General features: G+C 40.9%; 1 protein-coding gene across 6 annotated transcripts in view; it reads right to left on the bottom strand.

Moving 5' to 3' along the window:
- Positions 1–12276, bottom strand: part of DIP2C (disco interacting protein 2 homolog C) — a 336977-nt gene that overhangs the window by 37921 nt on the left and 286780 nt on the right. For all 6 annotated transcript variants that reach the window (XM_075045682.1, XM_075045643.1, XM_075045635.1 and 3 more), the window contains 2 exons: positions 4473–4641; positions 3346–3516 (listed from right to left, as the gene is read on the bottom strand). In XM_075045682.1, coding sequence (XP_074901783.1) covers positions 3346–3516; positions 4473–4641 — 340 coding nt within the window. The remainder of the gene's footprint in view (positions 1–3345; positions 3517–4472; positions 4642–12276) is intronic.

The raw sequence follows: 12276 nt of genomic DNA on the forward strand, positions 1-12276 counted from the left end.
GTTAACACAATCAAAAGGCAGATATACACAGTCAAGCAAAAATCCAGCCTAACTCCATGCTGATTAGGACTTCCAGTTCCTCTGAGTGTATTCAGCTTTCCTGCACGTTTGTAGTGGGTTGACCCACCAGCAGCAAAGTACCCACCCAGCCGCTCGCTCACTCCCCTCTCAGCAGGACAGGGAAGAGCATAGGAAGAGCAAAAGTGAGAAAACCCATGGGTCAAGATGAAGACAGTTTAATTGAAGGAAAGAGGAAAAAACCCTAAGCGATGCAAAAGCAATCCCTCATTGCCTCCCACAAGCAGAACGACGCCCAGCCAGTCTCTGAGCAATGGCTACTTTGGAAGACCAACTCCCCCTTTTTTAATGCTGAGCATGACATTGTATGGTATGGGATATCCCAGATTAGCTTGGGACAGCTTTCCTGGCTGTGTCTCCTCCCAGCCTCGTGCTCTCCCCCAGCCTACCCGTTGTGGGCAGTGGGGTGGTGGTGCAGTGGGCAGACTGAGAAATGGGGAAAGCCTTGATGCTGTGCAGCACTGTTCAGCAATAGCTAAACCCAGCAACAGCTAAACCACCAGTGTGCTGTCAACACTGTTTCCGTCACAAATCCAAAACACAGCTCTATATGAGCTGCTATGAGAAAAGTTAAGTCCATCCCAGCAGACCTAGTATAATATTACTTCCAATGAGGCATACTTGGGCACTGAACCTGACTTACTGCTGCTTAGTATTATTCCCTGGTTTTATTATTTGTCCTGAACAAATGACTTATCTTGTAAGTGAAGCAGCCACCATGAACAGTCCAGAGATCACTGCAAGCCTGAAGCGGAGATTTTCATTAGTGGCAAGCAAACTTCTGCAGCTAAAATGCCCTTGTTATCTACAGCATCCTTCATATCTGGTCCCTCCATGGACCAGAAGCCAGAGAGGTTCAGTTATTTTTCAGAAGTAGCTCCACCACAGCTGCAGGGTGGAGCTGTTGGGCCCCATTCTGATCTGTTGGGAAAGTCAGAGCAGTTGGCCATGAAGGTATGCCATCATTTCCCTCCTTCCCCTCCTCCCATGGGCACTTCAAAATGGCTAAAGATACAGGAGCAAATTAGAATACTATTGTTACCAAGTAACCAGCTCACCTCTTTCTCCTCTGTTTTCCCTTTCTACTCAAGGGAAAGTAGTGTCCTTGCTGCCTGCTGTGCCCCTCCCAGCCAAGTGTTTAAGCTTGATTGGGTTGCTGACTGGGAAAGCACACTGAGCTGCACCTGCTAACTGGCCTAAACTGGAACCATCCAAATTGTGCTGTCTCAGGTGGGAGGGCCTAAAGATATCCTAGATATTTTCTGAGTTGTTCTCTCTGCCTTGTCATCACCCAGGACTCTAGATATGGAGAAAGAAACAAAACGGCCTGTATTCTTGCAAAGAAACATTCAGTAGAAGAGATTTCAAGACCTCAGTCAGTACTTTTTGTATCAAATCCATGACAGAAATGTGGGGGAAGATGCTGCTTGAGTTCATAGATGCTTCTAACCTACAAGTTGTATTTTTCTCACAAGACTACTTATTAAGTTTTATCAGGGTAAAACTGTTTTGAAGGATTCAAGTGCTGCTTTTGAGACTACAGGAGATTTTCTTCAACTCTTATTTCTGGAGAATAATTATGGCAGCAATTACAGAATGTCAAACTAAAGAACTCTACCTCTGGGACACAGAATTACTTTTAACCCTGCTCAGCTTTGCCTTGTCATATGTTTGATAGTAATAATTAAAGTCACCCTACGCTGAAGGGATACTTTGCTGGTAGTGAGAGAGGAAGCAAGCAGTACTGGAGATGTGGCATACCTCCTGTGTTCATATTGTGGTAACATGATGAACTACAAGGTCATGTTTAGCCAAGGCCTGATGAAAGCCAGGATTCTTCAGTGATGTTGAACAGGGCAAGAGGCTAAGGCAGGCATATTGGTCTGTGCTGAACCCATAACCTGTATTTGTCACATTTTTTTGATAAAATAAAAAATCTTCACATTTACAATCAGGAAAAGAACAGCAAATGCCTTATTTGCAGTGTCACTGAGAAGATCTGTTCTGGTTTCCACACCTAAGCAATTATGCATGTTACATGCATGAGAAAGCCTTTAATGTAAACTAGGGGTAACTGCCAGATTTGAAATGTGGGATGCACCATATAGAGTACAGACAAGTTCTACTGGGGAGACAGTGACTTTGAAGAGGTTGGAGACATGGTAGGTGACCAAATGGATATGGAGCTCCCAGCCAATGCAGCTGCCAATGCAGAAGATGATTCTTGTATTATTTAAAAAGATTATTAAGTCAGAAGTCATATTATATCTGAGTAGGACACCTGTGGCATTAGTACAGGAATAATATGTGAAGTTCTGATATCAGATGTGAAGAACAGAAAGAGATCAGGAGTCATAGAAATGAGACACAGATCAGGAAAGCAAGTCTTAAGATTCTTTATCTATTTATCAAAGACTAAGATGTGTATTAGAGTCATGATAGAAATGAGATTCTTTATTCTAGATTAGAAAAATATAATAAAATATGGCTGAATCTAATGCCAGATAAATTTAAACTAAAAATAAGGCAAAATCATTTAAAAATTGAACACCTTACAAAAATGCAAGTTAACTTTCATCACTTGAAGTCCTCGAAGATAAAATAATATACTGCAGATCAACCTAAAACTATCTGCTTTGTGTAGTTATCATTGCGTGAAAACCCAGAGGCTATTCAGAAATTCAGACCAGATAGCGACAGTGCTCCATCTGTCCTTAAAATCACGACTCAGTAAAGATTCCTGGAGAATGCAAGTTAAATCCTGTATTACCCCTAGATACTTTCTCCTGATTAGTGGATCAAAACAGAATGAAAGAGATGTAGCAAAATAATTTTCCATTGTAAGCAATAAACTGTGTGCAGAAAATATCTATCTAGTTAATTAAGTAATGGTTGGGATTATTTTATAAACAGAAGGAATCCATTTTGTAACATTCTAAAGTAAGAACTTAGAAACCGGATTCTACATTACATGACTAAATACTATTTTTGGAATACAGAGGATGCATTCTGTCACTACCATGCGCCATGCGCTTTTCTGAATTACTGTATTCATGGGCAGAATAAATGCTATGATTGCAACATGAAAGGGATGAATAGTTGACAAAGTAACAGAAATTTACTACCTGTATATGCAAGAACATTAAGTACCACATGCATTTTCTTAGTATGTCTACAACTGAGCAGCCAAAGGAAATATAATGAATGCTTCTTACTGAAAACCATTTTCTTAAAACAACTTTGAGCTTAAGGAGTGAAAAATCTTACCTGCAAACATATTGCCAGGTTAACTCTACAGCCAAGTGATGTGCTGACAGCCCGTGGATGGAGACCAAGGTCTTTAAATAATTTTGAAAATGACTGAGTAAGAGCTATCCGAGGTCTTTCTTCAGCCACTACTACACATGTCCGTACACGTGAAAGGTCCAGTCCCCTTGCCTAAAAAGAAGTTAAAATGTAACAAAGGCCACAAATGGGCAGATTTAATAAAAAAAATTAGTAGTACATAAGTGTATTATGTAGGTATTATGATTCAAGAGGAATAGCAGAATAGAGGCTAAGGTGCCAGTATAATTTCTATCTTTCCTGGAGGCTGGATGGCCAGATGATAGTCTAATAGCTGGAGAAGAGCAGATATACTTGCTTGTCATCTCAACGTTAGCATGTAGGAAGAGATGGGTATGCTAATTCTGAAGGGAGGAAATGCTATTTCCCAATATTAATTCAGAAAGCCAGTGAATAATAGCAAACAGGAAGCAGTGTCTAGCCTTGGAAAAACTGATTAGGAAATTATTAAGCGAGGACGGTAAGGGCTGGAGACATCATAAATATCAGTATCCCAAGATCTAATTTATTTCATTAGCATAGTGGAAAATCTAGATGATTTCAGAAATGTAACTGGCAACCTGGCTTTTAATTTTTGGGGAAAAAAGAATATCTCCCCCCCCACCCCAAGGAGGACAATCCAGTTAAAACAATACAGTACTTTTAAGTATGTGATTATTTAACTACAGGGGCGAAAACCAAACTAGTACTTCATATAATCAGAGAATTCATAAAACATAATATACAATGTAATACTCCTTGGGCCTCTTGGACGTTTACACCTCTGTTTTCCATCACTTGCCTATCAACACAGGCTGCAACACAGATCAGAAAGCTTAGGTAAATAAAAGCCTCTCCTTGATGTTTAAAAGCCTTGTGATCTGAAAAAGAATGACTGATATTCATATATAGCCTTTGGCAAAGAATAACATGGGTTGTGTGGAAGCTGCCCTTGTCCTCTGATGATTTCCTCCTCACTGCAGACATTTAGCACAGCTGTTCATGGCAAGGAAGGTTCTCAAACACCACCGTGCAGACGACAGGTTGTGCAGGATGGCAGAATTACTCACCTTCAGCGACTCTGTTTGCGAACCGAGTCCCTTAGTACAAAGCTCCATGACTGAGTAGGAACAAAACGTGTCTCTCACTTTGTACTGACTCACGGCAAGAAGCCACAAAGCGGGATTGGTCTCCAGTTCTGAGGGAGGAATCAAAATAGACTGGTGTCCTGAATAAACGCTGTAAAGACACAAGATTCGTTAACGCACGCTAAACGCCTGTGCTGCAGGTGTTTACAAGCTATAGGGTACTAGAATAAAAAGTTCATCACAGCACTGGATGAACCATGTAATAATGTTACAGTGCTCTACAGGTCCAGTAGTTTAACATGAAGTTTAACTCTGTTTTTTCCTATGCCTTCAGGTCTCTGAGGAATCATGAGGAATGCAGACAGAATATGCTCCTAAAATACTCATTTACTCAAAATGCCCCTGGACTTTGCTCTTAGATACCAAAGAGAGCAAAATAGCTCGGTTATTAATGGTGCTAATAAACAGTATTATAATATCAACAAAAATTATGTGTTGCTGACAAATAATTAAGATTGAGTAATTACCATTTTAAGATACCTTGATTAAAAGAGTACTTGATTGCTTAATATGGAAATAACCTCTCTCCTGCTGAGGCAAGCAAGAGGTTTGCAATCGTTTTCAAGAGAGTAAATCTGGCCCCAACTTAACAATCCTTGTGGCTTTAAATTTCTTCTGTGAAAGTTTTATGAACTTTTAAACCCCAAATATACTACATCTCTTGTTTATTGGATACCCAGTGAGCGTAAGTATTGAGAAAAGACACTTATCAGGGTCCCTGAAGGAAACAATTATGACAGAGCTAATTTCTCTGGTACCAAGATTCTCCCCAAGGAAAAAAATTATCCCCAATTTGATGTCTTTATTTCCCATAGGTCTTATGCTGTTCACTCATCTCAGACAGGCAGATTTACCATCAGTTTTACAGTCCCCTCACATCTTAATTTGTGATTTGTAGATATTTCAAATTGGAATGGTCACAGCATAAAACCCCCAAATCACAGTTCTGAGAAAGGACCATAAAGCCTCAGAGATTTATGATGCACATGAGAGAAATTAATTTGTGACTTGAAAACTTGAAATGCCAGCTTGGTAAAGTAAAGCTGGTTTTCAAATCCAAGTGCCCGAGGTAAGACATGAAATGGAACTTTATTTTCAGGAATACGAACATCTCTGTAACATTTGACATTAGGAAGAAGATACACACCTTTACTATTCTTGAAGATGGGCTGCTCCCACAGCTTCCCTCCTTGGTGAGTGAGTGCCCGCACTCCCCCCAAACCCAGATGAGAGTGCTTTCAAAAGCTATGCAATTTAGAACAAGGTTTGTGTGACCTGGATGTCTTTACTTGGTATGATAAAGGCATAAAAGGTATACAAGTCCAGCCACAATGGCAGTTAATAATCCAAATAGCTTAGGTCTCTGCTGGAGTATGAGCCAGAGGATGTCATGGAATATGTACGAACTACAGTTCGAATAATTTCATTCATCATACAGTAAAAATTTTATCTTTGACTGCTTGTCCGCATTTACGCCACTCTTGATGATTCATGACCAGTGACTTGCCACGGAGCAATGTGTTCTCGGATATGGTTGACATAACGACTATAGCACAGAACGGTCAAATGAAGCATTATGCTTTTATGTTGCTTTTATGGAATCAGAATAAAGTATGACCGAACCCTGAGCATGTGCTTCATAGACACGTGAAAAGAGATGTTGGCAAACTTACCCAAGCCTGAAAGGAGTATGCCCTAAGCTCAAGTGACAGATCAAACCCAACTAGAGAGTAGTAACAGTTTTTACTAGAAATATTACTTCACTCTTTCTCAGCCAATTCTATTAAGTTTTTCAGAGAAAACCAAAAGGTCTTAGTTCTTCGCAAATTTAAGTTTAGGGCCCCACAAACAATCAAGGTGTGTGATGTGTCTGGTAAATACGTAATTCTTACAAACAGGAAGCTGTAATCACTCGAGTAAGAACCTGGGATGGGCTCCAATCTGTATGATTACAGTATACAGAGATTCAGCATCAACCCCCCCTGTCCCTGAACTCCTCTAGTTGATGCAACCAATATCAGAAGAAAAAAAATCTGCTCAATAATAAACAAACTGCTGGGGGTCAAATGTGGGAGAATTATTAGTCAGAACCACATTAAGATCCCTCAAGTGCCACTTACTCAACTGAGCAGAACATCCCAAAATAAAAACAAAACCAGAAGAACAAACTTTATCCCTGTACTGAGAAATGCCCACACAAACTCCATAGTAATAAAGGAAGAAAAAGCTGCATTGCTTTCAGTACAAGAACAGAAAATTGATTTCAAGTGCATTTTACCAGGAAATAGTCCAAAATGGTGAAATTTGGGAATACAAAAGTACACCAAAGACAAATCTTTTCTGGCTCAGCAACACTAATGAGTGGGGGTGAACTGTTTCCCTCTCTTGATCAACTTGTGCTGAACAAGTAAGAAAGATACTTGTATTTGCTCTTAACCTCCCACCAACAGCCATGCGGCAAAGCATGAGGATTTGGATGCAAAATAAACCCATCTTCTCCAGACTGAGGGTAACAAACACTCATGGTAAGACTTTGACTAAAAAAATCACTCTGATTAGACAGAAATAAATGAAGATGTCGCTAGTACCTTTTCTGAGTTTTCTAATGCCTCAGAAATACTGAGGAGTTCAGAATTAAACTGCAGAACAGCAGGAAATTTCTAGCAGGAAGGAAACTTTCTGTTTCCTCAGACATGGGCTGTTCTTGTCTACAGTACATAAACCTACAGAAAGATGATACTATGCCTGGGAGCTTGATGACCAACACAGGCTTTGCCTACCGAGCTGTGGTTTAATAACCCATGCATATAATATGATTTGCTAGAGCAGTTAGTGGAGCTAGGAGAAGAACTACGAAGACATATTTCTGGTGTGAATGTGCCAGTTCCACAGCTGAAGTGGTTTATGCAGCACCTGGTCACCATGATGTCAGTCATAACTTGGCTCACCTCCCTGAATCAATCTCAGAAACATTACACAGGTTTTGTGAATCACTCCAAGCAACAAAACATTCCTGGTAGCCACATATCCTTGCAAATTTGCAGACTTTATATTTCCATGTTAACCCCTGAGAAGCTGTATGTCACCAGTGTTTTGGTGGAGAGAAGCTGAGAAAAAAAAAGATACTCTCTTGTATGGCTGGTTGAAACATTTCTACTGTGCCGGTGGTTTCAAACCACTGTGAGATGTTAGAGGTTGTTTGCTTAGTACGGATGCCAACAACTAAGCAGAGGACCACGCACTTCAACAGACTGCAGTTGTGGAAGGCTGCTTTGGAGATGATGGATAAAGCTAGATATGGTCCCAAACCTATAGGAAGTTCTGTCAATGCTGCCTCCATGTACTTCTAGGTATGGTAGAGATGTTTGGTAGGTACGTCTAGGTATAGTACATTCTAGATGTGGTAGAGTTAATCCTGAAGCTGAGGCACTGAACAAATAGTTCCATCTCACCTTGAAACATGATAGTCATCAAGAGATGATTAAGCTGTCAGCTTTGCTATTCTCATACTGGAAGCAACAAAATCGTGGTGAACATTGTGGCATCAGGGAGATGAGACAGGATATTAGGAAAAGTCGGGGGCTTAAATATAAATTGCAGAAGCTAAAATTACTGTTCTGAAATTGCAACAATACATGATATATTGGAGTAGGTGCAAGACTTGTTATATAAATACTGGGAAGGAGCTGAAGCAGGATTGTTTCTTCCACTGCTGTACAAATCCGTTGTCACAAAAGTAACTCCATCTCCTGATGTAAGTCTTATAACAGGAGGAGACACAGTGCAGAACTGCAGAGACTATCTGACAGACCTGGACATCTATTTATCAGTCTCCACCACTTTTAGAAAATGCAAAAGGAGTAGGCAAAAAAGAAGACAAAAAAGGAGAGTGACTATAGAGCATCCCTGCATCATCTTGTCACAATGACTTTTGGGATGCAGATGCAGAGTGAAACGCAGGGTAGCTGAGGTGGAAGATAACCTTTTGGAAATGCCGTCTTCCTTTAGGGGACTAAAAAGCAATCTGGGGGAAAAAAAATATTCATGTGGTGGACAAAGCCTTGGATTTTGGCAGTAAGTGAAGAGTCTTGTCTGCCTGCACTAAGCAAGGGCTGCCCAAGGACAAGAATACTCCAGTTAAATGCACCAGGATGCATTTTGGTATGACGGTGCCATCTGATCACACCACCGGTTCCACTGCCTGGCAGGCTCTTTTGGCAGCATACAGAGATGCCTGGAAGGACATCTTGGCACTTAACTGTTCCACTGAATTGAAGATTTACCCCACATTGTGCAGAGGCAGATTAACAGTAAAGTCTGAGGTTTTATCAGAGTTCCAAAAATTTCAGCAGGGCAATAAATGCTGACAAATGGCAACTGCAATTTGCAATTGCATTCTGGCAGACTACTGACCCGCCACTGCCCTTAATTCTGAGTGGTATGCGCTGCTTTCCCACTTAACTGCAGGAGGCAGGTAGGTACTGCTGAGCCTTGTAAGTACATGCATTTAGTTTCTGCATTTCTACAGATGATATTTGGCATTTAGTGATGCAGGACAAGTATGGGAATTGGGCATTTATTTGGTAGAGCCCGAAATAATTGAGTTGCCATGCCCATAATTCAAAATCTGTGAAAAGAATCTGCATACTGAGGGAACCCGAACAGGACTGAGCAAAAACCTTCAAAATCGTCTGGACCAGAGCTTGTAGGAAGGATGGTACAGGCCACAGAGGAGAGTGTTTGGGCATATGCCTGACCTAGGCTTCATAGGACTTGGACCAAAATCAGATCTTCAGTTCTGCTGGAGACCCACTATGTGCACAAAAAGGGGACTTCTGGAGAAGAAGTAAAGGACCTCACACCACCTGCAGAGTCCAAAGATGCCCACTTGGCATACAGTGCACTAACAGCATGACTGCACTTGGTAAGCAGATAAGCAATCTGTACTGGAGAGACAGAGATATCTCACAGAGAAGTTTAACTAATGTATAGCAAATCACTGTGTAGGGCACACAGATTTTCCCAGAAAGGAAAAGGTCTCACCCATAAATCTTGATAGGCTTCCAGTGCTGAGAATAGGTCCAGTCTTTACAGCTTCCACATCAGAGTACTGGGAGCTGGTGAGAGCAGTGCCATAACCCCAGCACTTTGCTTTAACTCAAGCTCTGGTGTTGGTACCCCAACCAGATACCTGTAAGTCTTTGGTCAACACTGAAATGCCAGTATTTTGTTCCTGTAGCAGGTGTCCCTGCACCACCTGCTGGGACAGTGCTGTCTGCCCAGAATGAGAGCCAGAGGTTAACTGGAACTTTTTGTTACTGGCATGTCTCCAGAAGGCTTTAACCTCCTCCTTTCAGAGACTTTTTCAGCAATATCTGAGCCTCACAAGGGAATCTTTCTAACATGGCTCCAGGCTGCTCCTGGGCACTTCTGGACTGATGTGTAACTCTCATTGGGAAGCATGTTGTTGACTGCTCCTGAGCACAAACACGTCACCTGGCAGCACCAGGAGTGGGAATCATACACTTGGTGGAACTTGAAGTGCTCTCAGCCATTTCAACACAAAGTCTGTTCATCTAAATACTTAAAGCAAGTGAGCAAGTTTTAAAACTCTGGCCACTGTTTCTATTTAGTATTAAAAAATAAAGAGAGATGGCCATCTTGCCCTGCATAGACAACACACAGTCTGAGGTTAACTGGAGGATGCAGACGGCAGTGTTATTTCTGTTGGCACTGGCATTAGAGACATCCTAAGGCAGGCAGAGGCTAAACACATCCAGCTCAGTTCATTACAGCACAGTTTGTATTTATAAGCCATTGCTCAGACTTGAGCACTACTCAAGTTAGTCTGTCAATGCATCGCAGAACTCGCTATCAAGGTAACTCAGGGCTTTCAGCTGCCCTTGAACCTTGTAGACCTGAGGCAGGTTTAACAGACCTACTGTAACGTGGAAGAAATGCAAACTGTCCCTTTCACAAATTGCTGCTGGCTAAAGACTCCACAGGAAATAGGCACACAGCAGTGTGTGGGCAGATGCACTTTTACATTCCTCCTGCCCCAGTTATGCACTTTGCAAAACACATGAGAGATGGTTATGTTCATATCCTTCACTTCCCATGTCAGAATTATCCTTTTCTGATGTGTCATTTACTCTTCTTTATGCAGTCTTGCCTTTAATTTCCTATAAATGGGCTGGAAATTGGGTGAAATGCTCATGCCTGCCAGATATCTCCAAGTTAGGCTAAAAAACCTAGTAATATTTAATGAGTCTTAGCACACTAAAGTTTTCTAAAATGCAGTTCTCATGTTAATGCTTCAGTTCCTTGCTTACTTCTTGCATGGTTCCACCTGTTCGGTTAATAGGAAACCTTGCAGTCTCTTGCTGCAGAAACTATCCAGCAGCACCACTGGGGACTTCAGCTTGTGGCTATGGAACAGAGACAGCAGGAGCAGGACAGGAGAAAGCCACATCACTGCATCTTATGTGGAAAGCCTTCCCAGGACCATTTTACAGCATTCACACTATTTATTACATAGCCAACATGGACCAGAAAATTCAGTTCCTCTGGTTCAGCTTGAGTCTTACTGACTTGCACTATTACAATCTCAGTGTCTGAGAATATATATATATAATTTGTTTAAAACTATAGATGTACTTAATTTTAATTTCAGCAAGGACAATTCTATCTTCCAGTAATAGGAGTAGAACTGCAATATGGGTTGGCTTAGCTGGGCTAAAATGGAGGGAAAATTCTTACTCTATTGCATCACTCGGCAACTATCCATCAAGTAAGTCTGCACTAATGAACTGCAGCATGCTTTATTCTGTCCCACAGTGAGCAGCACTAAGATAGGGACATCTTCATTTCAGGAAGCATTTTTGAACAATGGGATTTAGTATTGATTTTTTTTTACATTGGAGGACATTTAATTTTTTTTTTTCTTTTTAAGAATGTAATACATTTTAAAATGTAATGCAACTCTAAGTCAGAATACTAGGATCACCCTCTCAGAATGGATAAATGAGATTATTAAAGAGAAAAACACAAAAATAATGTATTCTTTTATTGAGTGATTAGTAAGAACCTGTTAAAATTAGGAAGTTTGGGATTTGTGAACTCACATGGGTCTGATGACTTCCACCACACCCAGGACGTGCTGTTCAATGACAAAGGTTCCAAGGAAACCCTGCTGGAGCATGCAGCCAGTTTAAAGGAAACGTGGTAAATCCCATTTTTTTTAAATGTATTGCTCTGCTTTGCAAGGTTTCTTTTCTTTATTATTTTATACCCTTTAGGCCATAAAATAATAAATTTTTTTAAAAATAAAAACTTTGCAAAACTATGCAATATATTCCAAACTTACCAAAGGGCTGGCTCCATGCTCCAGCAGCTTTCCTAAGTAGCTCTGACCTCACAGAATGGGGCACTCTGGGCCACCACAGTGGAGCAGGCCAGCACAACGTCTAAGCACCTACAATGGGGATAAAAGGTTAGTTTTTTCCTTCACTCCTTAGTCAACGCCTCCTTTGGTCTAGTTAATAAAGGGATTAAAACGTACTTGTCACTTTAACTGCACCTAGCACAGGAAGTTGCTTTTTTTTCCTGCTGGGCACCTAAAACGAAGAGTTCCTATTTAACTCTCAAAATGCCCTAGATGATAAAAAATTGAAGATCTAACTTCATTTCCATATGCCATTACAAGTACTGATTTAGTTAATGGGAG

This window comes from Buteo buteo, chromosome 2, assembly GCF_964188355.1.
Source record: "Buteo buteo chromosome 2, bButBut1.hap1.1, whole genome shotgun sequence".
Classification (NCBI taxonomy): domain Eukaryota; kingdom Metazoa; phylum Chordata; class Aves; order Accipitriformes; family Accipitridae; genus Buteo; species Buteo buteo.